A 13,681-nucleotide genomic window follows, 5' to 3' on the forward strand; every position below is an offset into this window, starting at 1 on the left:
CTATTGCCTCCCTGTGTCTCCCACGGTTCCCTAACACTGCCTCAGCACCTCACATCAGCCCTTCCCACTACATGCCAAACGCCCTTGCCTGTCTGGGGCCTCGCCAGTTCTCAGGTCTTCTGCCTGGCGCCATGGTTCTCTATAAAGCTCTCTATCCCTTCAGATTGAAGATTTCACTTTGGGGTCACCACTGAAGACTCCCCCCATGTAGAATTCATTACAATCTGTAATTACATTTTCATGTTTCTGTTTATTGTGCTCCCAACTGTGGAGTAATTTGGGTTGTTCATCCAGCTGCTAGCACAGATCCCAAGCTCAGAAGTTAGTTCATTCTGTTTTTTCATTAAGTGAATGAATGAGGTGTTGACTTTACTGCTGAGACTTGCTCAGCGGGGAGCTGGGGCCAAGGGCACTCTGTTCCCACCCCCTCTCCCTTGAAGTCAAAGAACTCAGTTTACCTTGTTGGGTCCCGAGTCCTGAAAAGCAAAGAACAGAAAGAGTCTAAGAACCTGGAGCAAGGCTAGGGTCCCAGGGTACAGTGGGCAGAGAGGACAGGCTGGTTCTAGAGGGACAAATTGTAGGTAGAAGCCCAAGTACCTGCCAGGTATCTGTCATTTGCTGCCCAGACACGGCTGGCCACGCTGAGCTGGTCATGACAGGCAAATCAAATAAGAGTATGACAATCTCTCAGGCTGTTGTCACACAGCAATCTTTGCATACGCTTAATAATTTCAGAATAGAATGCGGCCTCTTCCCTGGATGTTTTTGGTGGGTGGACACAGATGTCTGTCCTGCAGGCTGCATCACACCTAACTCATCACATCCAAGGACTGTGGGCTCCCTCTAGAGGATGGCCTGCATCAGACCAGCACTGGTCAGAGCTAAGCACTGCCCTACCCATCCACAAGGATGCTAGCCAACGTGTTCACAGCTGACATGTGGTAACCCCCAGGAAGGTGGATGAAGGGGGCGTGTTATCTCTTTTTTACAGGTAAGAAAGCTGAGGTTCTGGAGAGTAACAAGGATTGCTATTTTGTTTGCCGCTTTGGGATACTCTACCCATCTCTGGGTTTTCCCTTCAGCCCCAGCTACCTCTCTAAGGATAGAACCTAGGAACATGAGTGGCAGACACCCAGCCTTTCCCTGGGAGCAGGTGAGGGTCGCACCTCTGTAACCCATCCCACCAATTTAGCTCCAGAAGTCTGGAGACCACTCACCATTTCAGCCAGGGCAGAGATGACCTTCCCCAGGGTGGTCAAAGACTTGTTGATGTTGGCTCCCTCCTGTGTGTAGAAAGGTGATCATCATGGCAGGTGACACCTGGAACCTCTTGATCTAGCATGATCCCTGGGGCCTGGTCTGTGTGGCCCAGGGCTGGGGCCCTGAAGCCCATCTCTGAGGCCACTAAGCACAGAGGCCTGTGCTTAAGCACTAAGCACACTAACACTAAGCACTAAGCAGCTAACTGGTCAGAGGTCCAGTGTTCTTGCTCAGCTCCTGTCAGCACCCTAGATAACCCTCACATGTCTCTACACAATACAACTTACAGGGGCCCTTCCCAGTCAACAGATCACGAGCAAGGGTCAAAGGTGGGAGACACTCAGAAAAGTAAAAATGTTCCTTCCTGAAATTCAAGATTGTTTTCAGAGTGGGTGTGCCCTCAGGACTCAGGCTAGTCCACTGCTGTCCCCACAGCGTGTCTTTCCTGAGATGTGACAGAAAGTGCTGGATCTGAAGTACAGTGAAGGACACTATGAGCCTACTCTCTGGCTGGTGTCTGTCCTTGTTTACTAGAGCTGGGGTGCCAAGATTGTAATTCTGTCTACTGAAGACCAAAATACCCCACCATTCCTGTTCAGGCTCACCGTTGGTTGTGGCCCAATCTTGCTTCATCCCCAAACAGACCTCCTGTCCAGCCTAGCCTGGATCAGCAAATGCTTGGACACTGAGTGGACTCACTGCTCTTTCTGGGTCTGGACACTGGCCTACCTTGAGTCGTGTGCCCTTGGCTCCAGTGGAGTCAGCGCGTTCACTGCCAGCCAGGTCCACAAGGCTGATTTTGCTCACCTGAAACGACAAAAGCATTATATGAAATCTCCTGCTGCAATCCCCTCTGGGGATTGTCTCATGAACCTCTTAAGGAGCTATGGCTGCACCCTTTCCCTGGGGTCCTCCATCTTTGATCCCCCAAGTTTCCTTCTTCAGCTCCATTCACAGCTCTTTTGACGTTCTATCCTAGCGAGGTACCACACCACCTCTTCAGAAGCTGCACACACCTCCCACAGCCCTGCCTCTTTGGGCTGGGCACACTAGGCAGCAACATAGGAGGTAGACTCAGTTAGGTACTGTCACCCATTTTCACAGATGTCTAATCATCTGTGATGGAATTTGAACTCAGATCCACGAAAGGCCTTGGCTGTTGCTCAGCCCCCTCACAGGGCGCTGGTCAGGCTCTCTGCAGGGACACAGTCAATCACATGACCCCAGGAAGGCACAGCCTCTCCTGACCTGATAGTGGACCTTCTCAGAGAAACTCTGTCCTCTCCAGTGTCCCCTGCCTTCCTGAGCCTCTTACTAGTTCAAGGGGACACAGTTTGGAGCATGGTGCCAGGCCGGGGTGACCACAGCACTATCAGGGACTGACGTGAGCCTTAGAGGAGACTCTGCTCCTCTACAGAGCTCTTTCCTGAGGAGTCTAAGAATGTTTGCACAGGAGGACCTTCAGGCAAAGGACACAGAAACTGACAAGAGGCTCAGAATGACCCTGCAACCCTCCCAGAAGCCCACAGATTGGATAATTAAGATAAAGACCTCAGGAAACAACACCCAGACAATGTCTGGATCCACTGAGAATGCCAAGGTGTGACTTGCAGGAGGGGCATCTAGGGACTGCCAAGGCTATACTCCCTCAGTGTAGGCACTCTGCCCAAGAGGGCACTGCCCATCACATGTCCTGTTCCCAGCTGGGACCCCATCGCCCCAGGGGGAGGGGGAGACCCTGCCCTACCAGCCTGTATCAAGGGCCCACAAACACCATGGTAACCTTCCACCCCTAGCCCAAGGGCAGCTACCACCCTAGGTGGAATCTGCCCACCCAGACCACTCCACATGCTCACTTTCTCTGTGGTAATGTTGGTCTCTGCATCATGGCGCTTCTGGGTGAAGATGATGTTGAAGACAGCATGAGAACGGCTGCTGGTCTCATTCATGTTTGTGGCCGCCACGGTCCTGGGAGCAGGAAGCTGCTTGAGGTTATCTGTCCCTTACCCAGTGATGAGGCATGAGAGTTTCTAGTGGTAGCAGTGTGCTCACCTAGGTCACTGGAACCCAAATTCCACCTGGCTGTGACCACACTGCCTGCCAAAACTCAAGCCCAGTTCCCACCTGCTGATCCACCATGGGGATGCTCAACATATGGTTTCAAATATGTGGGGAGGGGCAGTGTCTCAGACACTTCCTGCCTCAACGCCACCCAACTGGACAGAAGTCCTCACAGGCTTTGACGTGGGAAGGCCCCATTGGAAAGGAACAATACCCATCACCCATCTCATGCCACTCTGGGGAGTCCAAGGAGAGTACCGTGTCCTCGGTAGCCATACCCCACAAAAGGTAACATGAACCAACTAAGCCACCTATGAGGGGAAAGATCTCAAGGCTGCCTGAGAGAGGTGGGAGTTGGTCCCAACACAGCCCCAACATGCCAAGCACCTCATAGGATCTCCCAAGATGGAGTTCACTGCAACAGCTCAGAACCTGGTATACAAAGGTCACACTGTCCCTCACATGTACTGAGGGACTTTATGAACAACCCCGAGGGGCTGTTGAGGTATCTCAGGACACACACACACACTACCTCAGAAGCTGAAGGCAGTCACCTAAGCAACCTGAGACAATGTGTGCCAGAAGGACCATCATGACAGTCAGTGTCCCAAGCTAAAGGCGATGGGTTGCTTACGGCCACCACGATGAACCTAGCCTAGACCCAGGCCTGACAGAATAGCCACCCTTGGGCACAAGACTGGCTCTGGAGCTATAGTATTGCTATCAGCACCTAGTTGCTGGAGGTGACAGAGCCGCACAGTCCATTTGCTCAGCAGCCCTTATACAGGTGGGAGCCAAGCCTCTCTCAGGCTGATGCATGTCCTCAGTGGCCTGGCACATGAAGCTCATACCTCCTTGGGAACTACCACATAGACCTATCAGGAGGTGTAGCCTCAAGGACCAAGCCCGAGGTGAGAGAGTGGCTAAGGAGGAGTTATCCCACATACCTGGCCTTGTTCCCTGAATCCATGAGGTCCTGGATGTCATTGTAGGAGGTCACAGCCAGTTTGGAGAGGTCTTCCACATAGGGCCCCAGCAGAGGATGCTCCCTCACACGAAGGTTGCCTTTGTTCTTGGGGTTCAGGAGGTCACGGACCCGCTCACAGTAAATCTCCATGTAGCTGACCTGCAGAGCAACACCATCAGGACCCCGAGTGAGGCTAGGCTGCACCATCAGGACCCTGAGTGAGCCTGAGCAACACCATCAGAACCCTGTGGCAGGGAAGAGAGTTGATCCCTGGGAAGGGCACCCAGGGCACCCAGCCTGTGGCCTCTGCATGAGTGTGGACCTCTAGCTGTCCAGCCCTCCCTCCATGTAACTGACAGACAGGACCAAGCTATACCTTCAGGTGGCTTGACAGTGACTGCCTGCCTACAGGGCAGGGCACGCAGAGGGTACTCAGCCAGGATCAGCCTACTTCTGCCTGCCCAGGCCTCTCCCACTCAGAGCCATCTTGAGACTGGCCACATAGCACAAGCCCCTGTGGTCACTCTAGGGTTACCTCAGCTTCAAGGATAGAGCCACAGGATAGCCCAGGCTCTGTGGTGTCTGCCCCTACACTGGCAGAATAAGTAGCTATGTAATAAACACCTGCCAGGGATGAACTTCCCATCACCCCTAAGCTCTGAGCGTCTCCAAGTCCCGTGTGGGCATGCTGACACAGTCATCGTGCGGGTAAGTGATAGGAATAGATACTCATTTTAGATCAGAAAAGCATCACCGACCACACCCAGAACTCCCCAGATCTGCACTCAGAAACACTCAGCAGGCAGGAAGTCCTACCTCCACTGAGTAGGACATGTTGTCATTGGTCGTGTCGTTGATCCGAGAGAAGAGGTCTTCACAGAGCTTCAGGGAGGGAGGAAAACACGTTAGCTGATGAGGGCTGGTGGCCCTGAGCCTCGTCCCTCGTGGTGCTGTGAGTGACTTGCACACAGGCAGGATGCGGCTTTGCTAGACTTCTCTGGCCCCTCCAAGATGCACATTCCAATATAAAGGCCTGAATCCAAGCACCCCATCTTCTAACTCGTGGCCCCCTGCTTAGTATCTGCCCTTTCCTTGATTATCTTGATTATCCCCCTGTCCTCATCTGCATAGAGGCGGGGCCACTGTTTCTCCACAGACCCAGCATTCCTCCTTCTCTGACCAGGACAAGTGCTGGCCAGCTTGGATCCAGAGACCTCCTGCTGGGAGGAGAGATGGACTGGGGGAGGTTAGACTTTTAGTGGCTTCTGAGGAGCTGTCTGTATCTCCAGCATGTGGTCAACCTTGCCCAGACCACCTGGCAGCTGCCTCTAGTCCTCGCAGCCCCCACAGAGAACATCTTCCCAGCCAGTGCCTGATCTTGCGGCTATGCCCCCATTGGGCACTGCCAAAGGCTGACCCCCTCCTGCAGCCCATCCCAGGCCCTACCCCTCCCTCCTCTCAGGCCACCTCCCACTATCCTTTCTAGGCCCAAACATGCCTGTGGGATGATGCCTTGTTGGTCCTTCTCTTGCTTGCCCATCATGGTATAGGACTTGCCAGCTCCTGTCTGCCCATAGGCAAAGATGCACACATTGTAGCCCTCAAAGGCATGCTGTAGCATCTCTTCCCCGATGTCCCTGTACACCTGCTTCTGAGAGGCATAGTTGATGTCCTCGGGCTGCAGAGAGAAGAAGTGTGGCTGTAGGAGGCTATGGGCCCTGAGACCGTCCCTGAGTCCTCCTAGCCCAAATGTGGTGCCTTGGGGTGAAGGGCTACGCTACACACATAGTACATCCCAATCCTGACTGGGAGACAGAGGGTGGCTGGGCAGTGTAGGGGAGCCGTGCAAAGAGATCACAGCAGAGTGTAGCGTGTGCAATGACCCAGAGACAAGAGCTTAGCCCAGCAGGTTCCTGTGACAGCGGTGAGTTCAGCAAATGCAAGAGCTGAAAGGAGGCAGGGCCCAGGGGCTCAGGGACTGTATAGGCTGGACATTATCCTGAGGGCAGAGGGTTTCTCAGGCAGATAAACAGCATGGCCAAGCCAAAGGGCACAACCATGGAGAAGGACTAGATGAGGAGACAGCACTGAGGAACTCCTGGGCTATATTCAGAGATCAGAGGCCAAGGAGCTTGAGGGAACGGTTTGCATGCTTCTAGAAGGAGCCAGGAAGAGGTGGAACATGGACAGGGCTTGATGTGGACTGGACATGGGGGTTGGGGGGGAGGAGTCTAAACTCGTATCTCTCAGCTTTCAGGGTGCTGGAGCTCCCAGGTAGGGCTCAGCTTTGGGATTTCTGAGTTTGGAATGTTTGGGAAAAGGGAGAAGACCTAAGTGTATGGTCGCAGCTGTGATCTGGTCCTTAGAGGTTGGTGATCAACTCAGAGTGACCCTCCAGGTGAATAGGCTAGAGTCTTCATTCCATTTTATAGGAGAGCATGCAGCTTTGGGAGGTCTCAGGACTCCCAAGGGTTGCACTACAATCAGGGCTGGGCCAGTTTTCACAACACCAGCCTGCCTCTCCCCAGACGCAGCTCACCGAGGTATGTGACCAGTAGGAGTAATCAAAGCTGAAGCTCTTGGGTGTCTCCTTGGGCTGTTTCGGGTTGACAATAGCTGCAAGGGACACAGATAATGAGGTTGGTTAATTCCATGTTATGGAATCCCAACCATCCAGACTGCATCCTCAAGTAGAAACCTAATACTCAGATAGTTCCAGGCAAGTCAGACTGACCCCCAAACTAAATGGGACAAGAAACCCTTGCAGACACAAAGGACTCATTGCTCTGCTCTCTGGGGAGGACTCACAGATACCAGAGAGCATCACCAGACAAAGCCTGTTGTCTTGTGACTACATCCTGAAGACATTTACACTGCATGCTCCAGCTCCCCTAGTCTAGGGTTCTACAGCTTACTGGTCTACCTGCCCTACCTAGAACACTTGTGCCTCCAAAGTAGCTGTCATCCAGGACACCCTGTCACATTCCCAGTCCTACCTCTTGCAGGCACTCTGATACCTGCACAGACCATCTGGGTGTTTGTGGGTGGCATGCTCATGTCTTACAGGGGAGGTACTAATCTCTAGGAATACCACAATCCCCTCCTCTCCTGTGGTCAATGAATGCCTTCTAGCCTGTTGTTATGACCCAAGCTCATGGGCCTGTCCCCTGACTTTTTCCTCTTCAGGTATCACAGTGTCTGCCTCCTAACCCCTCCTCATAGAGGCCTCATTCTAGCCCCAGGGACCTAGATGGCTGAAGCATCGTCTTAGTTCTACAACCAGAGACAAATTTGGTATGAGCACTGACGTGTCGCCCACAGCTGGGCCTGGAGTTTCCCAGCAGAGATGCCCAGTAGTCCAGGAGGCCTGCAATGTCCTGCCATAGTCTATGGTTTCCATCCCAAACAGGCCTGGCTCACAGCACCTATGCTCTATAGCCATAGAGAGGGGACTTGGCTCCCACTCCCTAGGGCTGTGCTCCCCAGACTGTCAAAGACAAAATACCTGTGTATGATACAGGCTTGAGGACCCTGCTCAGAGTTCTGACGTCCATAAAGGACATAGGCCAATCACAATCATAACTCTGGAAAGCTAAGCTCCCCACCCCCAGGATTCAATCAACTTAAGACTAGTCTTCCTTAGTGAGAATCACAACATAGCCCTTAGAATTCCTGATACACCCACCAAGCCTGCATCCAACATGACCACCTGCTATGGTATGCGGAGGCAACAGACACCTCTTCTCAGTCATGACTGCACTGTTTTCCAAAACCTGCGTCTACTTCAAAATGAACTCCCTGGAATGGCAAGGTGACTTAGGAGATGGGGGTCACTGCAAATGGAGCCTATTAAAGTGATGTCCTCAGAGTGGACCCTCATCTAGTATGACAATAGATATCCTTACACAACAGAAAAATTTGGGGACCCACGCATACAGGCAGGACACTGTGTCCTGTTAAGATAAAGACGAAGTTGGGCTTTGGTGACGCACGCCTTTAATCCCAGCACTCGGGAGGCAGAGGCAGGTGGATCTCTGTGAGTTCGAGACCAGCCTGGTCTACAAGAGCTAGTTCCAGGACAGCCTCCAAAGCCTCAGAGAAACCCTGTCTCAGAAAAAAAAAAAAAAAAAAAAAAAAAAAAGACGAAAAGCCTGGTGAGAACTCCACAGCATCAAATCCATCAGCACTCCAGGAGCTCTGCAGGGGCCTAAGGAAGCTCCTCCCTCCCGCCTCAGGAGGCCTCAACCCATACTATAAATCTGCAGAGTGGCTGTATAGTACATTCCTGAAGCTATTTGTCATGGCAGCCCTGGGAAGCTGAACACCCTATGGCGGTGCAGTCCTCTGCCATTGTAACATGCTCAATGGCCCCTAAGGCTCTGGTCAGACATCTGGCCTAATCATCACTGGGAGCCCTCTCTCCTCAGACCCTACCTAGGCCTTTGGGAGGCCAGAGGAAGAGCTCAGTGACTGACCTACCACAGCCGCCTCCAGGAGGCAGTAGTGCAAGCCGGTCTAGTTTTATGTCCTTCTGGACCCTCACTGCAGCCAGACCCCAAGCACAGATGAGGTGGGCACCGTGGAACAACACAACGGGAGCACCTTCTTCAGTGCAGCCTGAACTGGGCCTCCCAAACCCCAGTGAGGAGGCCGTGACCCCTTGCTTATGCCACCATCGCCCACCCCTGTCAGCTGCTCTGTCGCCCCTTGTAATGTAGGCCAGGACTTCCACATAGCCCCAGATTCCCCGTCCTTGTCCCATTCTCACTCCTGGACAGGCTGCACTCGGACTCCATGCACCAAACTCCCCATCCTCTCTGACTCTGATGAGGTATTAGAGACACCATTGTTCCCCATATGGACCTACGCTCCCTAGGGTGGGGTCTCCCAGGGCATAGGAAGCACACAAAGTCATTGGGGGTGGGGCAGACAATGAATGGAGGAGAGGTCTTCATGTCCAGCTGGAAGCGGTCCATGGAGAGAGTCTTGCCCTTGCCCCCACAACCCGTCTCCTGGATCCTGCAGTATGTTACTGTCATTCTACATGGGGCCTAAACTCCAAAGAGCGAAGAGACCCCGCAGCTCACGCAACTCAGAAAGCCTAGATCCCACAGTGCACCAGGCCTGGCTGTTCAAACACAGCTCCCAGCCCAACCGGCAGAGGCCCTGTTTGGGGCCAACAGCCCCTCCCCCAACATTCTGCTTCTCATAAAAGCAGAGCCCATTAGGCCAGAAAGCAACTGGCTGTCCTGTGGCAGCAGGAGGAGGGCGAAATGGGGCCTCTACGGCCTGGAAGCCGGTCCACTGGATCAGCTCGCTAAAAGCTCCATCCCTTCTACCCATTACTGTAGCTGCTCTCCTCATCCCCTCCACCCCCAAGCCAGGCTCTTCCAAGACAAGAAGCACAATACAAGGCCTGTGGGGCCTGCACAGAGGGGCGGCCACCCGGTGGGAAGGACAAAAGTGGAGATGGGGGCCGTGTGCAGAGCGGCTGAGGGAAAGAAATTAATTGAGCAGTTTTCTCAGGATCAGAATGTCCCCTGCAGTCAGGAACACAGCAGAGCGAGGGGTAGTGCGCTGAGCAGAGGCAGGGGTAGTTGCCCCCTGACCCCAGGAGGTTTTTTGAGTGGCTAGTGAATTCAGAAGTGACCTGGAATTGGGACTGTGGGGAGGACCCAGCATCACTTCTGTGCACAAGTGGGGCAACTGAGGCCTAAAGAGATGATCCACCAAGGTGGTTCTGAAGTAAGCCAGAGCACAGGGGAGTCCCTCCCGCTCAGGCTCTTTTATCCATGGCTCTCCACGAGTTCACTTCGGGTGGGGGGGGCACATCCTGGGCTGAGTCTTCCTTGTGAGGAGACCTGTCATGAGCAGTGGTGGCGCACGCCTTTAATCCCCGCACTCAGGAGGCAGAGGCAGGCAGATCCCTTTGAGAGGTCAAGGCCAGCCTGGTCTACAGATTGAATGCCAAGATAGGCTCCAAAGCTGCAGAGAAACCATCTCAAAAAACAAAACAAAACAAAACAAAAAAGTGTAGTCATACTGAATTAAGTTATGCCTTAAATCCTTGTAAAAAAGGCCACCTGAGGACAGGGAACACCCAGATATGGTGGCACATGCCTGTGTCTCAGGCCAACCTAGAATTGCGATATATGGGACTGAGGCAAGAGTTCAAGGACAGCCTGAGCTATGGTGTGAATATTAATCCAGTTTACGATACAACAACCAGAACACAGGGGCACAAATGGCAGGGAGACCAAGTGACAATGTGGGCAGAAATGACAGCAGTGTGGCCACAAGCCGAGCTAGACAACAACCACCAGACACTTGGAGAGGCAGAAAGGACGGTCCCTGCCTGGAGGGGAAGCACCTGCCCATGCCTAGGTGTTGAATTTCTGGCTTCCAGAACCTGAGAACAAATTTCTGTTTCCACAAGTCATCATCTGTGCTCATCTGTTATCTGGGAGCTCTGGGAGCCCCACACACCATGTGAATGAGGAAGGCTCGGGGCTCTCGGACATGGACTAGGTTGAGTCTGGCTAGTAGTCATGGTCAAGGTCCCATGTGGCCAGCAGTTGATGGTAGCCATTGCGGCCAGTACTCACTGGTGGTGCTTCCAGACATTTGGATGATGCACTTGGAGTCACGGCTCATTTCCCGGGAATTGAAGGGGCGGACTCGGACCGCCACCTTCACAGACGCCCCGGCCATGTCTGTGGAGTGTGTTGGTAATTCAGCAGCTGCAGTTGCCCCAGAGAGGGCAGAGTCACCTGGGGGGAGGAAAGAACACACAAATTAGGAACACATGGCTGTACCCACAGGACTGCTCCACTCCCTTCAGCCTCCCCAGTGACACAGTGTGGTGACCAACCAACAGGACACAGAAGTGGGAGCGGGTAACTACAGGTGAGGAAAGGCTCTGACTTCATCAGCGCAAAGGCCAGCAACACCAGAACAAGGTGGCCCTCCAGGGAAGAAAACTGTTTGCCCTCTCCCATCAGCTATAATTTGCAAATGGCTTCTTGGTGGGGACTTTGTGTCCACTTCCTCTTCTCACTGCTGGGATTTTATCTGGATTGAATTTGAGCAGATTTTGTGGTCTACAGAGCAAGTTCCAGGACAGCTAGCACTGTTATATAGAGAAACCCTGTCTTGGAAAACAAACAAACAATGAATAAATGAATGAATAAATAAATAAATATAACCCAAGTTTATTGTATGAAAAATCTTTTTTTTTTCAAGACAGAGTTTCTCTACAACTTTGGAGCCTGTCCTGGAATGGAACTAGCTCTGTAGACCAGTCTGGCCTCGAACTCACAGAGATCTGCCTGCCTCTGCCTCCCGAGTACTGGTATTAAAGGCATGCACTACCTACCGCCACTCAGCTCGAGAAATCTTTTAACTGAATTTTAAAAAGGAGAAAGTGGTGACCCTCACACCTTGACAGCTGTCAGTCTGGTCCTGGCCCTGCCTGTCTCTGGCTATGTGATCCACCCCTGGGCATTGGTTCTGGGGTGTGCTGAAGGGCAGGGTTGAAGCCAATGACCCCACGTGCAGGCTGAAACTGGAGCTTGGTGGCCCCTCAGTAAACAGCTTGAAAGAGCAGAGGGTACAGGAGAGGGACAGACCTCCCTGTCACTGAGGATGGACAAATCCACACTGGAACAGAAACTGGTGGAGCTGGAATCACACGTTCGCAGCAAGCAGCCCCTGCAGCACCAAGGCACAGTGTCAGCCACTCTGAGAGCACGTGCCACCTCCCCTGAGTCTATGAGTGACCACCCAAGAAGGTGAACAGTGTTTCCTCGTGTTGACATCCTAGCTAGACACCAGGGCGGGGCACAGGCAAGCCCGTGGAGTCCCTAGGACAATCGTCCTAGGCAGCACTCCTTGCACCCTTTAAGGTGTTATCACGTGATCAAAATAGGACCTCATTAGCAAGGAAGAAAATGTTTATGAGATAGATGACGTGGTAAGGATCTCAGTGCCCTCAAATTTAGCTGCACAGATGCTCGATTCCTGTAACCCAGATATTTCAGCAGGGTTGTCAGTGAAATCTGGCAAGATAAGATCTCTGGAAAACGAGGACAAAGAACGGCCACCCCCTCCCAGCCCTCACACACACTATAAAGCTTCGCTCATTTAAAGGCTGGCAATGGCGTCTGTTCTAGTTCTATTTCTGTTGCTGTGAAAAGCAGACCAAAAGCAACATGGGGAGGGAAGGGAAGGATTCATTTGGCTGAGCCTTCCAGGTCACAATCCATTGTTGAGGGAAGCTGGGGCAGGAATCTAAAGCAGAAACCATGGAGGAATGCCGCTTGGTGGCTCATTTGTAAGTTCATATCCAGCTGACTTTCTTTTACAGCCCCTGGCTGCCTGTCTAGGGATGGTGCTACCCTCAGTGGGCTGGGCCCTCCGGCATCAATAATCAAGGCTGTCCCTACAGATGAGCCCCACAGGCCAATCTGATTTAGGCAATTCCCCAATCCAGGTTTTCCTCTTAGTTGATGCGTAGCTGTGTCAACTTGACAATTAAAGCTGACTAGAATAGCACCAACACAGAGAGGCTCTGTGGAGAAGAACATGTCCATAGAATGGCCACCCATTAGAAATAGTAATGTTTTACAAGCTCAGTACTGGGGAACTGAAGAAATGGCTTAGCAGTTGAGAGTACTGGCTGCTCTTCCAAAGAACCCAGGTTTGATCCCCCAAAACCCACACTGCAACTCACAACTGTTTGTTGTTCTGGTGTCCTTTTCTGGCCTTCATAGGCACTGCACACATGCAGTACACAGTCATACTTTCAGGCAAAACACTAACACACAGACCATGAAAAATAAATTAAGGTCAATCTTGGACAACTATCCATTTTGAACCATAAGCTGGAACTTTCTTTTTGGAAGAACAAACACACAGGGCTATTCCCACTCTGGAGCAAAGCCAGCAAAGCACCCCTGCACCCCAGCACGCCTGCCCGTAAGTGGCCAGCTGGCGCAGATAAAATGTTCAAACCCATGCAAAGGATTCAGAGTTACTGAAGCAGTGAGGGTAACAGGCCAAGATTCTAGGGCAGGGGGCTAGAGGGTGCAGGGACAGGGAGCAGTGAACAGTGCTGGCTCCCAGCCCATTTGCATTCTGGACACGGGGTGAGTGGCTGAGAGACTGGAGTCTTTGCAGGCAAAGAGCTGTTGCTGAGTGACAGAAAAACCTGCAGAGCTGTGGTGGAAAGCAAACAGGAGGCTAAGAAAAGGAAGTGGAATCCCAAGGTGGACACACAGGCAGCTCTCCCCTGAAGACATCTGGCACGTTCTGAAACCTAGGTAGAGAATTTCAGAGACTAAGCCAAGAGCCTCTGAAAGTCAAAGGAAATTTCCGCAGTGGTAGGCCAGTACT

The 13,681-nt window shown here is 52.5% G+C and overlaps 1 protein-coding gene across 17 annotated transcripts in view; it reads right to left on the reverse strand.

Moving 5' to 3' along the window:
- Window positions 1-10,999, reverse strand: part of Kif1a (kinesin family member 1A) — a 64,036-nt gene extending 53,037 nt beyond the window's left edge. For all 17 annotated transcript variants that reach the window (XM_035439292.1, XM_035439291.1, XM_035439290.1 and 14 more), the window contains exons 1-9: window positions 10,894-10,999; window positions 6,828-6,904; window positions 5,787-5,966; window positions 5,105-5,170; window positions 4,269-4,447; window positions 3,117-3,228; window positions 1,990-2,067; window positions 1,218-1,283; window positions 459-476 (exon numbers count right to left, since the gene is read on the reverse strand). In XM_035439292.1, coding sequence (XP_035295183.1) covers window positions 459-476; window positions 1,218-1,283; window positions 1,990-2,067; window positions 3,117-3,228; window positions 4,269-4,447; window positions 5,105-5,170; window positions 5,787-5,966; window positions 6,828-6,904; window positions 10,894-10,999 — 882 coding nt within the window. The remainder of the gene's footprint in view (window positions 1-458; window positions 477-1,217; window positions 1,284-1,989; window positions 2,068-3,116; window positions 3,229-4,268; window positions 4,448-5,104; window positions 5,171-5,786; window positions 5,967-6,827; window positions 6,905-10,893) is intronic.
- Between the last annotated feature and the right edge of the window lie 2,682 nt (window positions 11,000-13,681).

Source organism: Cricetulus griseus, chromosome 2, assembly GCF_003668045.3.
Source record: "Cricetulus griseus strain 17A/GY chromosome 2, alternate assembly CriGri-PICRH-1.0, whole genome shotgun sequence".
Lineage (NCBI taxonomy): Eukaryota > Metazoa > Chordata > Mammalia > Rodentia > Cricetidae > Cricetulus > Cricetulus griseus.